This window comes from Zalophus californianus, chromosome 5, assembly GCF_009762305.2.
Source record: "Zalophus californianus isolate mZalCal1 chromosome 5, mZalCal1.pri.v2, whole genome shotgun sequence".
Lineage (NCBI taxonomy): Eukaryota > Metazoa > Chordata > Mammalia > Carnivora > Otariidae > Zalophus > Zalophus californianus.
The window spans coordinates 15,952,875-15,973,207 of NC_045599.1; the positions used below are offsets into that span (position 1 = coordinate 15,952,875).

Below are 20,333 nucleotides of genomic sequence, written 5' to 3' on the forward strand. Positions count from 1 at the left end.
GGGAAAAAGAAGTAAATTGGAAGGATTCAAAGTTCCTTGTAACGAAGGTATCATATTTTGCAGTTTGTCCCAGAAAGCCTCTTGTTTTCAGCCCAGTGTAATTATTGTTAGTATTCCCTCTCACTCTCAAAGTTTTCCACTTTGGATAACAAATTTTATGACAACTTTAATCGTATCTTACTATAAAGGGCATAGTGTAGATTATTTTCACTGTTTTGAACTTGGTGTTTCTCATAACTGTCTTTCACAAATGGAAACAAGGAACAACAGAGCTGATTATCATACGTATGAATATTAAAGTCTAGCTGTAAAGGCATTTATATATATGAAAAAATAGCTTCGTAAGGTTTTCAAAGGGTAAGTTTCATCTTCACTTTTATTTTCCAATAAATGTTAAAATTTTACTGCTTGTTCAAATACCCAGTTCTTACGTGTGTTTAATAATTACTGACAATTTCAAGAAGTACAACCCTAAAACTTGGATTCAGTGTTCCTTCCAGGATCAATTTCTTTTTAAGTGACTAGAACAATTTACCATCCTCAAGAGGCTTAATAATTTCTTATCTCCAGATGACAGTCTTAAAGTAGATGACTCATTTACAAACTATTAGACAGTCTTTTATGAACCAATGCATATGTTTTATGTTTATCTTTTAATATGAATTTTTATACCTTAGATAAATTGAACTCAGGACATATTTACATATCCTAAATCAAGTCCATGTAATAAATATTTATTTGCATAGCTGTGATGGAATCCCTATTCAGAGAATAAAGTTTTAGTAATAAATACTTTCATTCCACCATGGTTATTGAGTGTTGAACAACGTTCCTGATCTTTGTCTTCCTACAAATCACTCACAGATGAATTTATAACAAATAATCAGTTGGTAAATGTTAATAGTTAAATTATTTTTAATTAGTTTTGACTTAGCTTCTTTAAGGTTTTAAATATATTAACAAAAATCGGTGGTCTGATATGTCATTCATCAAAACAGATCTTACCTTTAAATAATTACCTTACCCTTAGGCATTTACATACACCTGGAGCATTTGCAAATAATTTTAGAGTTTTTGTAGACCCCTAACATTATTCATTAGAATCCAATTATTATTTACAACTATCCCAGTGGAAGTAGTACTAAACCAATTCAAGCTGATCTTAGTAAGAAATTGAGAAGATCAGGTAAAAACATGCCACTGGAAAACCTGTTTCCATTGATTCCTTGTTAAGAAACTGAAAATCAAAGTGTAAAAAATATAACAGGGTAGACACTATATATAAATTAGTAAAACAATTTTTTAACATTGTTCATATTTTAGATTATATGGTATTTTAGATTATATGATTTTTAGATTGAATAATGTTAGAAAGTATTGATAATTTCTGTTACTAACAGATATGAATTGTTTCCTAAGTGCATTTCTTTCAAATGTGGTTATTGGTTATATATTCAGATATAGTTTTATAATGGGATTTAGAGAGTATTAGAGTAGAAATATCAGAAAAATGCGCTAGCCAATAGCATAAGTTTTGGTCTTGTTATTTCTGCTAAAATTATAGTAAAATATTTGCTAAAATGTGCTAAAAATAGATCATGCCCATGGATTATGAAAAGTCATCTTCTTAATTCTGAATTAAATTGACTATGAAGACAAATCATAAATATTTCAGCTGTGTTGGAAAAATGATCTGTGTTGTCTCTTAGAAATGGTCTTCTTGTCTTCTTGTTTTTTAAAAATGATTCTGTCTTGTATGTTTGCATCGAATTTTTAAAGCACATGTCCCAATGCTTGCAACACAATAATTGTTCAGAGAATGTGGCAGTTCTCCTCTTTATTTCTCTGTCTCTCTTTTTATCTCTTTCAGTCTCTTTCTCTTTTGCTGGCTCCATTTCTGTTTTCTCATTTCTTGGTCTCTTGAGCATGTATATGCCTCTGACTTTCTTTCTTTTCCATTCCTTTTCAAACTGAATTAGAAGATCTAGTTTCTAGTACCAGTTTCATAAACCCAGTAATATCTTAGGTTACAGCTCAGAATAAATTGGCTTTTGAAACTCTTGGGGACATTCAATCTCAGTAAAATTTCAAGAGCAGGAGGATGTACTGATAATTCTAATTCATTTGGAGGCCTCTGACTTCCGTATTCCCTGTTTGCCCGCTCTTAAAAACCAGTTACGTTATCTAATTCAGTTCTAACCTAATTCAATTAAAAAAGATTACTAAAGGTTTATTGTATGCAAAGCAATGATTTAATTTCTCTGAGGAATGATGGTTAATAATTTATCATCTAAAAAGGAATAATATAGAAAGATGCTATAAAAGTGGGTATGTATGAATATGTACTCATGTAAATCCAGAGCTGAAAAAACTGTGTGAAACAACAGACTGCCGAAAATAGTTGATGAATCAGCCATTTTAACACACACCTCTCAGGGACTGACAAATCAAGTAAGAAATAGAGGCTCCTGAGAGGCTCAGTCAGTTAAGCCTCTGCCTTTGGCTCAGGTCATGGTACCAGGGTCCTGGGATCGAGTCCTGCATCAGGCTCCCTGCTTAGCAGGGAGCCTGCTTATCCCTCTGCTGCTCCCCCTGCTTGTGCTCTCTCTCTCTTTCTGACAAATAAAATCTTTTAAAAATATTAGAAAAAACCTTAATAACCCAAAGAAAGCTATATTAAAAATTCAGTATGTTTAGAAATCAAATGACATATTCTTTTTTTTTTTTAAAGATTTTATTTATTTATTTGACAGAGAGAGACACAGTGAGAGAGGGAACACGAGCAGGGGGAGTGGGAGAGGGAGAAGCAGGCTTCACGCCGAATGGGGAGCCTGATGCGGGGCTTGATCCCAGGACCCTGGGATCATGACCTGAGCCGAAGGCAGACACTTAATGACTGAGCCACCCAGGCACCCCTCAAATGACGTATTCTTAAATAATTTGTATTAAAATGAAATTATAAAGAACGCTAGAGAAGATTACTAAGCTAAAAGCTATTTCATAGAAAAGATTAGTAAAAGAATGATATAATTTTGAAATGAGGTGAAATAATTCCTATAAAACTACAAATTGATGAACTTAACACAGGAGGAAATAAAACAAATAGAGTGATAAATAAAGATGGTATTCAAAACCTGTGCCCATAAATATCCAAGTTCTAGCTGTTTTCATAGGAATTCTGTTAAATTTTTAAGACTAATTAAACTGTCCACATAAACTGTTGAAGAAAAGAGAAAAATCAGACCTTCCAAACTCATTTAAGGAGACAAGTGCAATCTTAATCCCAATAAAGAGGAAAAGTATTGGCTCTTCTTATCATGTGTAAGGAAAATCTGAAATAATGCAAGGACTAAAGAAAATAAAAATGCATTGTATAATACATAATTACCAAGTAATAGATAAGTTACAAAATTCAACGTCAGAAATTTATCAATATAGTTTACATAACTCCATCTATGTATTAATGATTTCTAGGGAAAAATTATTTGATATCTTTAGATGAGGAAAAAATGCCTTAAGTAACATTTTGATAACTCTTAACAAGTTAGGGATATGTGGGAACTGATGTTTATATGTCCTTGTTTTATATAAGAAGGACACATATATATTTTACATACATAGTATGTTGCTATAAAAACAGACATTCCTAATAAATATATCTAAAAACATATAAAATAAATATTTTTCCGTCAAGTGCAATGATTGCTGAAAATCTACAGCAAACATTATACTTACTGAAAACATTAGATGCTCTTTTTAAAGGGTCAAGATGAGGATATTGACTAACATAGCTACTATAACATAGCGTTCGATGTCTTGATCAGTGCTCTGCGAAAAAATAAGTGTTAAGAATTGAAAGAAAAGATAAAATTGTGATTTGAGGGAAGATTTAGTGGTTAGGTACCTAAAAACAATAACGATCACAATAAATTCACGATCAGTAAAGTATTTGGACTAATACGTTTTCCACAACGTTGTCAGGTAAAATACAAACATAATAAAATAAGTAGCATCCCTCTCTAAACCAGTTATAACCAACTATAAATAAGACACTTTGTAGAAAATTCACAAGAACTAAAATATATGTAGGACTTAGCTTAACCACAACCACACAAGAAATCTGTGGAAAAATTCTGAAGGTAATAAGGTGGAACATGATCTGGATGAGTGGAGAGACATTGCTGTTCTTTAATCAGTGATAATATATTTTTTAAAACCTCTAATTTTTAATATTAGTTATTTTGATCAATTCCATTCAAACCCCCAGTTGGATACTCTTGAGAACTCTGATAAATTTACTCTAAAATATAAATGGAAGAATCACGGTTAACAAGTAGTTTAAATATAGTTTTAACCCTTGCCTCTTCAAGTGTGATTTTTGGACAGGTGTCATCATTGTCATCATACTGATGGGATCTGGTAATTTATGGAAAACGCAGACTCTTGGGACTCACCCCAGACCTAGTGGGTCAGAATATGTATTTTATCAAGGTCCTCAATTTTATCAAGTGATCTGTATGCAAGTGTTTCTATGTGTGTGTGTGTGTATACGGATTTATGTATGTTTTACTAGAGAAGAGATTCCTATAAATCAGTAAGAGAAAGATAAATATCTCGACATAAGATTGCAAACATTGTTGAACCAAGAACTTACAGAAGACAACTAAAAATCAATAAGCTTATAAGGAGAGGTTCATGTTCATATAAAAATGAAAAATTTTTTTCCCACACATCTGCCTTTATTGTGAACAGCAGGTGGGAGACTTCCAGCAATAGTAAATTAATTTACAAAAGCAGGGATTCAGTGAAGCCACCTGGTTGGAGCTTTGGGAGGTTATAAATAGAGGCTGACCCAGAGCAGCAAGAAGAGGACTACAAAGCCCATGAAGAGTGAGGCCACCAAGGAGATGAGGAGCTCTTTGTAGATATTCCAAGTGTACTTCGTGGTGGTAACCTCTCAATGGAGGAACAGGTGGTGAAAAACATGCTAGTGGCTAATAACACATGGTCAGATGGGGGAAGACTGCCAGGTTCACTGGGGTGGTGTATCTGCACATGGCCTCAAGCTCCATTTCACCAGGAACAAGGTCATCCATTGCTCCTCCACTGGAATAGAAAGATGAAAATTACATAAAGAGATACCATTTTGGATATATTATGGGCCTGGATAATGACATGTTTGGCAGAGAGTTCACATTCTGCCAGTGTGAATCCTGACGTTCTGTTGTGGGGTTGTAGATGGCTGCAGGACTCCTGGAAAGCACTGAAACAGTTCTTAGTAAAATTAAATATTCACATGCTTGATGGGCCAGCAATCCCAGTCCTAGACATAGACCCCAAAGTCTATGAGGTAACACACACAGGTTGATTAGCACAGTGTTGCTTGTCGTGTCAACAAGCTGCAGACTCCGGGCATTCATAACTTCAGGATGGATAGGTGTGTGTGATGGGTGTACACTGTGGAGTACTACACAGTTAGCAGACTGAATAAGCACACGTGCTGAAAACAACATGCCTTGGGGTGCCTGTGCGGCTCAGTCAGTTAAGCAGCTGCCTTTGGCTCAGGTCATGATCCCGGGGGCTCAGGTTATGATCCTGGAGTCCCAGAATCGAGCCCTGCATCAGGCTCCCTACTCAGTGGAGAGTCTGCTTCCCCCCTCCCCTGCTCGTGCTCTCTCTCTCTCTCTCTCTCTCTCGTTCTATCTCAAATAAATAAATAGAATCTTAAACAAAACAAAACCAGCGTGCCTTGTAGGAAAGTAAAAATGGCTCAGTAGCATCGTTTTTGTAGGTTAAAAAGATAAGAACAAAAACTGTTCACTTCATGAGACCACATAGAAAAGAAGCATACACATCAAATACACTGGAATAGTTTACTATTTTAGGGAGGTATGGAATAGGAACAGGAATGAGGAATAGGTAGAATATACCAAATAATTGAATTGAGAAAGGGACTAATGGTAATAATTTGCTGTGAATTAAGGTGCATGATTAACTTTTTGGAAGAGAAAGAGGGAGGCAGAGACAGAATGTAAATTATAAGAATTTTAATATAAATTATAAAAATAATTATGTAAATTACAATGCAATTATGTAAAATGTAAAAGTAGTCCCTATATTCAAGAGTTTCGAGATGTAATGCCATCAAGTACAATAATATAATGCTTAGAAGTGATTCCTCTCCTGAACGTTTTAATACATTTTCAGTATATTAATACTTTGCACTCTAATGCCAGGAAAACTTTTTAGAGCCATGATGGTGTTAAAATAATCTCTATAAAAATTTAAATTTTGTTGAGATGCAGTTATTTTTTTTTTTAAAGATTTTATTTGAGAGAGAGAGGAACGAGAGAGCACGAGTCGGGGATGAGCAGAGGGAGAGCGAGAAGCAGACCCCCCACTGAGCAGGGAGCCTGACACGGGGCTCAATCCCAGGACCCTGGGATCATGACCCCAGCCGAAGGCAGACGCTTCACGGATTGAGCCACCCAGGCGCCCCTGTTGAGATGCAGTTAAACCATGATTTACAAACTGGAGGATGAAAGGTCAACTTGGGACAGCAGATGTGTCTTGTGTGGCCTGTATAGTGTTCCTAAATATGATAGGTCATCACTAAGACTGAATAGTCATTAAATTTCACAGAGAAGTCTCAGCAGATCACAAGTTCTGGCCACGTGGGCCCTCTCTTTTTATGTGGCAGTGCTTTGGTAGTTGCTGGGGAGCAGCTGCAGTGTGAATGTGGACCGTGCATTCTCCAGGTCAGCATATCCTTGCCTGATGTGCTGGCGTTGAGACCAGCTGTCTGGCTCCTGCTGACGCCTCAGGGAGAGCTTGTGGTGGAACATGCCCCGGGGCTCGGCAAAGACAATTCTCTTTCATTATGTCCGGACTGTCTCAAGCTTAACTGTCACATCTCTCGGTTGTATCCTTCCACAGACCTCTGGGTTGATTACATGGGGGTTCTTCTGTCCTGCTTCTGCATATACTCAGATGAAACACTTTTAAATCCTATTGCCCACAAGTGAACTTCTATCCTGTTGAATGTAATCTCACCATTGCCCTTCTCAGACTGTCTTCACTTTACTTTGAAATCTCTTCTTCCCCCTTTTCCAATCTCATATAAATGCAGACAATAATAATATCTGTCAGACTGATGGCTAGAAAACACTAAAACAGTATTACTATTATCGTGTTGAGTCTGGCAACACTTGTCTCATTGAAATATAGGCCATTGAGTTGTCTTATATAAGTTAACAAATATTTCCAGTCTTCCTCTTAAATCTGTATTCATCCATTTCTTATCATGGGTGCTCTAATTTTAGGAATGCTGTCAATTTTATTAAGTATTATTAATGATGAGTATTAAAATAATTTATTTCTAGGTGTCTGTTTTTATATATACTTTTTTGGCCATTTATTCAACAACATGAAACACATGTACTTAGTGTGTTACCAGGGGCCAGGGATGTCTGTAGGCTTCTTCTTTGCTTCTTGGAGCTTACAGAATGTAGACAAGAGGGTAGGAAACAACAAATAAAAGCCTATGTAGAGAGGGTAGTAGGTGAAGTATAGAGGGTTATTTCTATCTGTAGAGATGAAGGATATGAGAGGGAAAATTTTCATAGTTTCATGGAGGAAGTGACCGGACAAGATATGTTTTCTGCCCCTCATTAACCCTGGTCCTGGCTCCCTTACTGGCTTTCTTTATTACTTAATTTTACTTATGTTTTCCCATTTGATTAAAATGACTCCTGAGTGCCCAAAACATTGCTATAATCTAATGAACAGCATTATTTTTGTTAAGAAAAAAAAAAAAAAACCCTTATAGAGAAAAACAACTGCGAGCATAGCTCTTTTCACACTTCACTTTAATAAAAAGGATAATTACTTTGGCTTTGGAAAATAACAAGATTTCCACATAGTTTCCATCACTTAAGGGATTTCTTATTCCTGTATCATTAACTCCCCCAATACAAGTCTTCTCCAGTCTAGATGAGTTATTTTGTTTCAGCATCTGCTGGGGTGCACAGGGCATGAGGCAATTTTAGCAGGACCCAGACAGACTCTTTTTTTCTGAACTATAAATGTATTTTAACATCCATTGGGGAAAAAAATATGTTGCCATTCAAACATGCAGTTTGATGGAAAGAATTATGTCAGGTTGGACTGAAGTCCGTGACTGAAAAATTGGAAAGTAAATGGTAAGTGAATAGTAGCAGAAATGGTACATAGAAATGGAAAAACTGAGAGTAGATCTTAGGTGGCTGAAGTTTAAACATTCCGGACCAGGTGCTTTTTACGATCACTTTGAACTTCAACATTCAGTGGTTTTATGAAATTTCTTTCCTCATGGGAGACCCTGGGACTTCTCAGAGACTGAAGGGTCCACTGAGGTAGGGCAAGGAAGCCCACATGAAGCTGTCCTAAGGATGCTCAGAATTTTGCCTGAGATACAAATTAAGTCCCTTGGGATAATGAACATAGCCTTTGGGACATGCATTTACTCCTGCCCGACAGGAAGATACAGCTGATGCCGAGCAAGAGGAAACTACAATGGTTAGAGAATAAGAGAGATTCCCACTAGTGACATCGAGGCTCCTGCAAAATGAAATCTCTCACCATACGGCTGACTTTCCAATACAAGTCATGCTAGAAGAAATCCTAAATCATCTTTCTCTTCCTTTATTAGGCAGTGGTTTGCAAATCATCCTACGAAGAGACTTTCAAAGAATAAAGAATGAAAAGAAATAGGAAAAGCATGGAAGTGTGTATCAAGTGGTCCATTAGTATAAATTTTATGTGTGTGGATTGTGTGATATTTGTCAGCATTGGAAGTTGTAATTTTTTTATTTACTCTAAGTATTTACTCCTGTGCTTAGCTTCTTGAGGGATTTTTCTAAAGATTATATATTGTTCAAACTCTAAGCACATCTGTGAGATGCAATTCAGTAATTTCCCTAGAAGGAAGAGCAGGGGATGGGCCTTCTTCCCTCTTCATTTTTTTTTAAAGTTTTTATTTTATTTTTAAAAAAATATATTTAATCTGAAAATATATTACATGAAATGGAGAAATTCTTGAAGTGCAGCTATGTAATTTGGTTAGAAAATTCAAATCTTTGTTAATTATATTTAGTTTTAAAATGTTGTTAAACTGTAACATTAGCCATTTTACCTAGTTTTTAGTGTACATATCGAAGACATGAATTATATTCAGTGTTGTACAACCATTATTGCTGTCTATTCCCAGAAGTTTTTCATCACCCAAACAGAAATTCTGTAACCATTCAGAGTATTTGTTGGGAGTAATGAAATACCATTAAGCAACAACTCCCCACTGCCTCCTCAACCTTGTGCCGAATAACCTCTAATCTGTTTTCTGTCTCTATGAATTTTCCTATTATTTATATTTCATAAAGTGGAATCATCCAATATTTGTCTTTTTGTGTCAAACTTCACTTAGCACATTTTCACGCTTCATCCATGTTGGAGCATGTATCATATGCCATTCCTTTTTGTGACTGAATAATATTCCATTGTGTAGATAGAACACATTTTGTTTTATCCATTCATCTGTTGAGGGATGCCTGAGTTTTTTTCTACCTTTTAGCTAATGGGAATAAAGCTGAAACAAACTTTGACATACAAATGTCTCTTTCAGTCCATGTTTTCAATTCTTTTGGGTTTATCTCTAGAAGTGAAATTGTTGCATCAGGTGCTTTTTGCTTTACAAGGAACCACCAAACTATTTTCCACAGTGGTTGCACCATTTTACATTCCAACCAGCAATATATGAGGGTTCCAAATTTTCCACATCCTAGCCAACACTTAATATTTTCAATATTTTTATTATAACCATCCTTATAGATGTTTACCTCCTTGTGGTTTTGATCTGCATTTCTCTTATGACCACTAGGGTTGAGAATCTTTTCATGTGCTAATTGGCAATTTGTATGTCCTCTTTGGTCTGTTCAAGTCTTTTGCCCCACTTTACACTGGGTTTTGTTGTTGAGTTTTAGGGCTTCTGTACATATTTTGGACATTGAACCCTTATCACATGCATAATGTGCAGATATTTTTCCTATTCTGTTGCTTGTCTTTTTATTTTTTTTTTAAGATTTATTTATTTTGAGAGAGAGAGAGGGAGACAGAGAGTGAACATGAACAGGGGGAGGGGCAGAGGGAGAGAATCTTTCGAGCTGACTCCCTGCTGAGCAAGGAGCCCGACGCGGTGCTTGATCCCACAACCCATGAAATCATGACCTGAGCCAAAACCAAGAGTCAGATGTTTGAGCCATGTCAAGTGCCTCTTTTTACTTTCTTGATAATGTCCTTTGATGCACAAAAGCCTCTTTTTTTATTTTGATGAAATCAAATTTATCTATTTTTTTCTTTTATTGGTCTTGCTTTCATGTCGTATCTAAGAATCCATTGTCAAACCCAAAGTAATGAAGATGAATCCTTTTGTTTTATTCTGAGGGTTTTATGGTTCATCTCTATATTTAGGTCACTGATCCATTCTGGGGTTAATTTTTGAATATGGTATAAGGTAGGGGTCCAGTTTCATTCTTTGGAATGTGAAGATCCAGTTGTGCCAACACCATTAGTTGAGAGACTGTTCTTTCCCCCATTGAACAGACTTGGTGTTCTTGTCAAAAATCAACTGGTCATAGATGTATGGATTTATGTTTATTATGGACTCTGAATTTTATTTCATTTGTCTATATGTCTAGCCTCTGCTGGTCTTGTACTTACTTTTATAATTTTTCTTACACTGGCCTCTTCCCTAAATTAATTAAGTGCACACCCCTCACAATCTGGGTGTTCCAGTTATATTATCTGAGGACCTTTGGGAATTTATTTTCTTTTTTCTGTTTTGTGTTTCAGTTTCTCTTTTAAAGATATAAACAATGCCATCTATTTTTTATCATTTGTTGCGCATATACATATATATATATAAACATGTGTAAATATGTATATATATATTTATACAAATGTTTATACAAACCAGTGACAATATATAGTTTCACCCTTGTCAGTCTTTTAACTAGCTCTCTTTATATGAAGGGCAGATTTCAAGTAGTTGTTTATCTGGATTTCTCTACCTTAAATGTGCTTATTATTTAACAAAATATTACTTGTTACTACATAGCTTATTTTCTCAAACTCTGCCATGGAGTTGAGATAGTCCAATTCTGTTGATTGGTTAGGTTTCATTATACTGTATTTGTTTTATATAATTTCTTCTTTTTTTATATAGAAAATCTTAAGGTGAGTAACAACAACAACAGAGCTCCTTGCAGATCCTCCGCCCGAGGAGACACACGCAGCTAACATTGTCTTCTTCGCGTGACTCTCCCCGCGGGTTCTCTCTGGGCACAATGGCAACTCTTAAGGAAAAACTGATTGCACCAGTTGCAGAAGAAGAGGCAACCATCCCAAACAATAAGATCACTGTAGTGGGTGTTGGGCAAGTTGGTATGGCGTGTGCCATCAGCATTCTGGGAAAGTCTCTGGCTGATGAACTTGCCCTTGTGGATGTTTTAGAAGATAAACTCAAAGGAGAAATGATGGATCTGCAACATGGGAGCTTATTTCTTCAGACACCTAAAATTGTGGCAGATAAAGATTACTCTGTGACTGCCAATTCTAAGATTGTGGTGGTGACTGCAGGAGTCCGCCAGCAGGAAGGAGAGAGCCGGCTCAATCTGGTGCAGAGGAATGTTAATGTCTTCAAATTCATTATTCCACAGATGGTCAAGTACAGTCCTGATCGTATCATAATTGTGGTTTCCAACCCAGTGGATATTCTCACATATGTTACCTGGAAACTAAGTGGACTACCCAAGCACCGTGTAATTGGAAGTGGGTGTAATCTGGATTCTGCTAGATTTCGCTATCTTATGGCTGAAAATCTTGGCATTCATCCCAGCAGCTGCCATGGATGGATTTTGGGAGAACATGGCGATTCAAGTGTGGCTGTGTGGAGTGGAGTGAATGTGGCAGATGTTTCTCTTCAGGAACTGAATCCAGAAATGGGAACAGACGACAGTGAAAATTGGAAGGAAGTGCATAAGATGGTTGTAGAAAGTGCCTACGAAGTCATCAAGCTAAAAGGATATACCAACTGGGCTGTTGGATTAAGTGTGGCTGATCTCATTGAATCCAAGTTGAAAAATCTATCCAGGATTCATCCAGTGTCAACAATGGTGAAGGGGATGTATGGCATTGAGAACGAAGTCTTCCTGAGCCTTCCATGTATCCTGAACGCTCGGGGCTTAACCAGTGTGATCAACCAGAAGCTGAAGGATGATGAGGTTGCCCAGCTCAAGAAAAGTGCAGCTACCTTGTGGGACATCCAGAAAGACCTAAAAGATCTGTGACTTCTGGCTTCTAGGATGTAGAAATTTAAAACTATGATGTGATTAACTGTGAGCCTTTAGTTTTTCATCCATATACATGGATCACAGTTTGCTTTTATCTTCCTAAATATGTGAATCTGGGCTCACAAAATCAAAGCCCATGTTGGTTTAATGCTTGCAATATGAGCCCTTGAACAAATAAAATTAACTATTGCAGTGTGAAAAAAACACCACCACCACCACCACCACCAGAAAGTTGGCTCTAGGAAATGAGTAAAGAATTAAAAGGCTTTCATTAACCTGTATGTCTTGGTGGCAGGTGCTCTCTGGCTATTGCCATTTTGATTGAGTCACTGGAGTCTCTGCTTATTGCATATGAAGGAATTAAAAACACAGCCTTCTCTATGTCTATAATTAGAGGAGTATTGCCATGGCCTTGAATACTACCTTCTTGTTAATGATACACCTTTTAAATAGTTTGCATATAAGAGGCCAGTAGTCAAGAGTTGCAGCTGCTTAAGAGATGAGAATCTAGGATAGTATTTCCTATCACTGTGTCTTTCCCTAAGGTTTTCTTGTGTGTTATGGGGAAAAAAATGTTCTGTAATTAGATCAATTTGAGAAAAACTTATCTTACAGTTTTGTTTCTTTTTAATTGTGATTTTTCTCAGAATCTTTCATGCAAGATGTCCATGGTAACTCTCTTAAGAAAGTGTGGATTTCAGGCTTTCCTAACTCGGATCTCAGAAACGGATCTGCGTAGGACAGCTATGTAACACCACTTTGGATAACGCTGATCTAGAAAAATATATCTGGACCCTTTTGGAAGATTGAGGGACAAATTATACTGAGTAGAAGAAATGAAGAGCAGTATGACAACCCAGAAGGAATGACTTCAGGTTTTTTATACCAGCAGAGCACCCAGTAATTATGAAATATAAGTAAGATAGGGTCAAAAAGCCAAGGGGAAATGCATGGGATTGGACCAAAATGGTTGATCTTCATGGATTTGGGGCTGGCATACACCTCTTTAGAAATGGAGGAAAACCTTGTTCTTGGCCATGTTATACTTCCAACCTACTATAATTAGAAAGGACAGCAATGCTGCTTAGTTGTAATGGTTTTCGCTTTCCACAAGTTGGTTTGTCTTTAGGCATGTTTATTCAGTGCTCCTATGTTTAGTTGCTGTATCTCTCTGGGCGACCCCAGTATTAAAATGTATTATGCATGAAAGGTTCAAATGAAATGAAAGGTCACAGAGGGATCTGGGTAGACAGATTGTCTAAGGGTTCTTTGACAGTAAACTCAAAGTACAACACAGAGAAAAGCATAACCTCTGTGATTTTAATGTAAAACTAGGAATGTCTTCAAGAAGGGCAATGCCTTTGTTACTGAAGTCTGCTTTTGTGTTGCATAAATATAGTATAAAATTTGATCTTAAAGCTGCAAACAGTCTTTGTTTGAGAGTTTACTAATTTTAACTTGAAGACTTTAAAATAATTGGTGAATTGCTCAGAATTTCAAGTAGGCCCCATGCTTCTCTGGGGGCTAAACAGGATCTTTAAAAAATTTTCAGTGTTGTATCCCCTATGAATGTTATTCAAAATTACAAATTTCAGGTAGTCTACAAAAGTAGCTTGTGGTCTTTTTAGAATTTAAAATAATATTAGTGGTAAATCTTTACCAGCTACTGATGATGTGATAAATGTAGATTATAATAAAACATTTCTTTTGTAAAACAAACAAGCCACGTCTGTTAAGAAATTAATGTAAGATCACTGTGCAAATCCATTGACAGTGTTCATTGTCTTTTGGTGCTCTATTAATAATTCAGAATAAAAATACGGTCCTCATATTATAGTTAACTATTTTATATTTTTAGAATTGTTCTATAATAATGCAGTAGGAAGGAAAAAGAACTTATAATAATACAGAACTTTTAATATCCCAAATAGAATAGCTCAAAGTATCAGGTATTTGAAAATATTTTAATCAGGTAGGTTTTTTGTTTTGTTTTGCTTTGCTTTTTTTTGTTTGTTTTTATCTTTGTTCATGTCTGGCATAATAAAACAATTTTGGAGTATAATCATGATTTAGGTTTAAATCTTCCTCTTAATCAGCTTGGGAAGTAGTCACCGCCTGAAGATTCATTCATTGCCTTTTTTTTTTTTCTTTGGTGGTTTACCATTCCCAGATCTTTCAGGTATTCATTGTCACCCTTGCTTTTCTCCACTGAGTCTACTCTTAGGAATGGATCTGTAACTTGGAATGTAGGCTACAGTGTAAATACCATTTAACCACCCCATATGTTATAGAGCATAACTATGATTGAACCACCCCAAATGTTACAGAGCGTAAATATGAGTCAACCACCCAAAATGTTATAGAGCAGTGTAGATTGATTCTGGAGAAATCTCAGGCATTAGTCAGGACAATTTAGGCATATATTTGGTAGTTTAGCTCTGTAATGTTGACAAATATTTATTTATAGAATTCAAATAATCTTGGGGCACCTGGGTGGCTCAGATGGTTAGGCGTCTGTCTTCGCCTCAGGTCATGATCCCAGGGTCCTGGGATCGAGCCCCACATGGGGCTCCTGGCTCAGCGGGGAGCCTGCTCCTCCCTCTCCCTCTGCCTCTCCCCCTGCTCATGCTCTCTCTCTCTCTCTGTATCTCTGTGTCTCAAATGAATAAATAAAATCTTTAAAAAAAAAAAAGCTAATAATCTTGTAAGCCAGGACACCTCATATGCCTAAGGATAAGAAACACATCTTAGGTCTCTGATAGCCACCGCTCTGGCTCTAAAAATTCAGTGTCCACTTCCAAATAGTCATAAGAATTTCTGAACCTCAAAGAGTCATGCTCCAGCCTTCTGAAAGGGTCTTTTCTCTTTTCAGCCTCTATAGATTTCCATCCCTACAGCCCCTTCCACAGCGGCAGCCTGAATTCTTAATTATGTTTTTTTTTTTTTTATTTACCAGTGGGAATTTTTTAAGCTATGAAAAACATGTTGTATTTGGTTTGCATTTATTGAAAACATATATGTCCTATTTATTGATTCTGGAGAAACCATTTATATGTAAAAAGAAAAAAATTTTCTGTAGATATGAGAGAAACAAATTAGCCTTTTGGCTAATGTGCTTGGAGTCATGCTTTCTTAGGGCTTGAGGGTTCCTTGGCTGGAGCACAGCAGACAAAATTCTTAGTGGGAAGGAACTCAGCTGGAATTTAAGAAGCTCATAAGAAAAGTTGGTTCCTTATGCACTTCCCATCCTGTCACTCATTAGCTGCCTCTAATCGTTTTAGCAAATTTCCCCTTCCTCTCCTGACAGCTCAACCTGCTTCTCTGCCTTAAGACCCATTACCTGAGGATTTAAAGCATGAAACATAGAAAATAAGAAAAAAGAAAGTGGGAAGGGGCCTCTTCGAAGAGAGGATGAATGATGAAGGAGGGAAATAGCTAAATGGAACTTCTTTTCTTGAATTAATTTTATTCTTCCTTTTTTGTTTCCCAGGCTTCTGTTCACCAAAGAACTCTCTCTCCTTGATCAATAGCAGTTTGATGCTGTTACCGTTCATCATTAGGAATAATCTGAGTCTTCCTGCCCTCTGTTTTTTGGCATTTATTTTTGCCGGGGCCTGGATTTATTCTCACTCATTTCCTCTTTGGAAGTAATACTTAGAAAGCAAAAGTAACTAACATTTTGACTCAGTTGGAATTTAATCTTCTGAGTTTTTCCAAGGCAATACCAGACTCATTATAGCCTGTTTTATACAGACTCTGGGATGGCGGGAAGAACAAGTAGAAAGAGGTAGTTTGTCCCAGATAGCTCAAAGTGTAGGGAATAGAGACAGCCCACCGTAGTGGAACTTGCCTTGTTTTAGGAGATCAACCACCAGGAACGAAATTGTCAAGAAAAAAAAATAAAAAGTTTTAGAAACAGCATTTTAAGTCAGGGGAGAATATAGCAAATAAACAAATGGTACTCTAATGATGTAATCAGTAGTGATTCTGGACTCAGGGTATTGAATAAACATTTTGGACATCAGGACCATTAGGCATATGTGGAAGAGGGAAATTTTCTTTGTCTCATCCATTCTCTGTTTTTCATGAGAGTATAGGTTAACAGGGTCAAACCTAGGTTATACCTGTCAGCTGAATGAATATGCCTGAGTTTTGGTTAGGAAAATGGTGATGAAAAATTCTGATAGATTTGAAGGAAGGAACACTGTGAAGGCAGGAAAATTTTTGAATGGGAATGTATAAATTCTGCCTCCCAGAATGTTTAATGTTAATTTCTTACGTCAACTAAGGACCTGCAGAATGTTATTTTCTGCTTACTTTAGCAAATGGCATTCTAAGATTTGAGTAAGCTAAATGTGTATTCCCACATGGGAACTAACTGAACTGAAAGCAGCACTAACCTACCAGTCAAGTGAGATACACTATGACCAGTGACAGAATCAGAATATTATCAAAGAGTCATTCCCTTTAGGCAAAGCTCAGAATATTCAGATATTGCTGAATATCTGAAGAGAGGAGGTCATTCACCATCAAACAAAAGAAGATAACAATTGACATGTACTTGAGTCTGTAAACAGAAGAGAAAGCCAAAGATAGAATACAACTCTCTGCTTTGCCTTTCTGGAAGCAATTTCTCTTGATACCTTGACTCAAGGAATTTAGGAAAACTAAACACTGCTTCTTCAAGAGAAAGTAAACCAAACTTGAGATTGCAGTTCCAAGTTAATTGCTGTATTTTTGTTACTTGGTAGAAAATAAAACATTACTTCCAAACTTACTTTATTTATTTGTACAGTGAGTGTAGTCAATGTGCACCTGAGTTCAATATATTAATGGTGTTTACTAGTTGTGTGACTTGAGGCAAGTGATTTTTTTTGAGCTCTTTTCATCATCCACAAAATGAGAATTATAATACATTGTTCTTAAATTTCTTGAAAAGGTTATAAGAAGATTTTAAGATAGCATATAAAAAATTTGGATATGGATTCTCAGTAAATGCCATCTCTGAGAAGCTTTATTTAATTATGCAGCTATAAACTTTCCAATACAAAGAAAATACAAAGAAAAAGAAGAATTCTCCAAAAAAACAAAACAAAAAATAAGTTAGTGAAAATAGGATAATAAAATGATTGCTATTATTAATAATAAATTTTAGAAAGAGCTATTTGTAAGACTCAATGTATATCTGAAACAGTATTTTATTTTTGTGACTTACAGTGAGTTCATAATCATTTGCAAATAAGTAGTATATATGCTTTTTAAGGGAATTGGCAAGTAGAAACACCTACATTTTATTAGATGAAGACTTTTCTACATAGGGTTTGGTAATTTCTGCCAGGCCTTAGAAGAAATTACAGGGAAGCAGAAAACGTCACCTCAAAATAAGCTTCTGGGTAGATGTTAACCTGTTTGTAAAAGACACTTACATTTATAAAGAAAATCTCCATATTTAAGGGTGTCTTCCTCTCTAAACCAGGAAGCGAACGATGACTAAATCTCCAAATGATGACGAAAACTCTGATCAACACTTATCAATTTTAAATCTGTATAAAAGCAATATTCTTGTATATTGTGCTTTCCCTGGCAAACTCCCATAACTGGGCTCCCCTCCCCATCCAACATATTTCTTTTGTCTTTAGCTGGAGATGATATTTAATGGTGGCTCTGACCATTTGGGGGAGTTATTCAGTGTTCCTGAGTATCTTCCATGTATATAGGAGGTGTACATGTTATTAAACTTTTGTTTGTTTTTCTCCCGTTAATCTATGTTTTTATTACAGGGCAGTCTCAGCCAAGAGCCTAGAAAGGTAGAAGAAGAAAAAATTTTTCCTCCTCTATGGACTCATTAGAAATCCTATGATTTGATACATATTTGTGACTTTTTTGGATCATGACCTATCATCAGTGGGTGGAATGTTAGAGTTATAAAAATATTTTTTAGGGCAATGAAAATATATCATTCTGTATGTATTATGTATGATGCATATATGTTATACATTTGTCCAAACCCATAGAGTGTATAGCACTTACAGTGAACACTAGAGTAACTTACGGGCTTTGGGTGGTGGTGATATGTCAATATAGGTTTACCCTTGGTGAAAAAATACACTATTCTGGTAAATAATGTTGGTAATGAGGGAGGATATGCATGTGTAGGGATAGGGGATATATGGGAAATCTCTGTATTTTCTTGTAAACCTAAAACTGTTAAAAAACATTAAACAACAACAAAAATATTTTTATGTAGTTCTGATTGTTGTAATGATGTGGTGACTTTATCCATGCTACTAGGCCACTAAATATAGTAATAATAATTTTTAAGAAATCCTAGCAATTCTAACTGGTGTAAGGTGGTATTTCAATGTGGTTTTAATTTGAATTTCCCTGATGGCTAACGATGATGAACATTTTCTCATGTGTTTGTTAGCCATTTGTATGTCTTCTTCAGAGAAGTGTCTGTTCATGTCTTTTGCCCATTTTTTGACTTATTTGGTTTTTGGGTGTTGAGTTTGAGAAATTCTTTATAGATCTTGGATACCAGCCCTTTGTCTGTAGTGTCATTTGCAAACATCTTCTCCCATTCTGTGGGTTGCCTCTTTGTTTTGTTGACTGTTTCCTTTGCTGTGCAGAAGCTTTTTATCTTGATGAAGTCCCCAAAGTTCATTTTTGCTTTTGTTTCGCTAGCTTTTGGAGATGTATCTTGAAAGAAGTTGCTGTGGCCGATTTCAAAGAGGTTACTGCCTATGTTCTCCTCTAGGATTTTATGGATTCCTGTCTCACATTGAGGTCTTTCATCCATTTTGAGTTTATCTTGGTGTGTGGTGTTAGAGAATGGTCGAGTTTCATTCTTCTGCATGTGGCTGTCCAATTTTCCCAGCACCATTTATTGAAGAGACTGTCTTTTATCCATTGCATATTTTTTCCTGCTTTGTCGAAAATTATTTGACCAGAGAGTTGAGGGTCCATATCTGGGTTCTCTATTCTGTTCCATTGGTCTGTATGTCTGTTTTTGTGCCAGGACCATGCTGTCTTGGTGATCACAGCTTTGTTAATATAGCTTGAATCAGGCAACGTGATGCCCCCAGCTTTGTTTTTCTTCTTCAACATTTCCTTGGCGATTTGGGGTCTTTTCTGATTCCATACAAATTTTAGGTTTGTTTATTCCAGCACTTTGAAAAATGTCATTGGAATTTTGATCGGGATGGCATTGAAGGTATAGATTGCTCTGGATAGCATAGACATTTGAACAATGTTTTATTCTTCTGATCCATGAGCATGGAATGTTTTTCCATCTTTTTTGTGTCTTCTTCAGTTTCTTTCATGAGTGTTCTGTACTTCCTAGAGCATAGATCCTTTACCTCTTTGGTTAGGTTTATTCCAAGGTATCTTAATGGGTTTTGGTGCTATTGCAAATGGAATCGTTTCTCTAATTTCTCTTTCTACAGTTGCATTGTTAGTGTATAAGAAAGCAACTGATTTCTGTGCATTGATTTTGTATCCTGCCACATTACTGAATTGCTGTATGAGATCTAGTAATTTGGGGGAGAGTCTTTTGGGTTTTCCACGTAAAGTATCATGTCATCTGCGAAACAACAGATGTTGGAGAGGTTATGGAGAAAGGGGAACCCTCTTACACTGTTGGTGGGAATGCAAGTTGGTACAGCCACTTTGGAAAACAGTGTGGAGGTGCCTCAAAAAATTAAAACTAGAGCTACCCTATGACCCAGCACTTGCACTCCTAGGTATTTACCCCAAAGACACAGATGTAGTGAAAAGAAGGGCCATAGGCACCCCAATGTTCATAGCAGCAATGTCCGCAATAGCCAAACTGTGGAAAGAGCTGAGATGCCCTTCAACAGATGAATGGATAAAGATGTGGTCCATATATACAATGAAATATGACTCAGCCATCGGAAAAGATGAATACCCAACTTTCACATCCACATGGAG

General features: G+C 36.3%; 1 protein-coding gene and 1 pseudogene across 1 annotated transcript; one reads left to right on the forward strand and one right to left on the reverse strand.

Moving 5' to 3' along the window:
- Nucleotides 1-4,834: 4,834 nt before the first annotated feature.
- LOC113929123 lies at nucleotides 4,835-5,072 on the reverse strand (annotated as a pseudogene).
- A 6,226-nt stretch (nucleotides 5,073-11,298) lies between these two features.
- On the forward strand, nucleotides 11,299-12,475 carry LOC113929122 (L-lactate dehydrogenase B chain-like). Its single transcript, XM_027605785.2, has one exon. The coding sequence runs from the start codon at nucleotides 11,379-11,381 to the stop codon at nucleotides 12,378-12,380; it is 1,002 nt and encodes a 333-aa protein (XP_027461586.1). The 5' UTR covers nucleotides 11,299-11,378; the 3' UTR covers nucleotides 12,381-12,475.
- The last annotated feature ends 7,858 nt before the right edge of the window (nucleotides 12,476-20,333 follow it).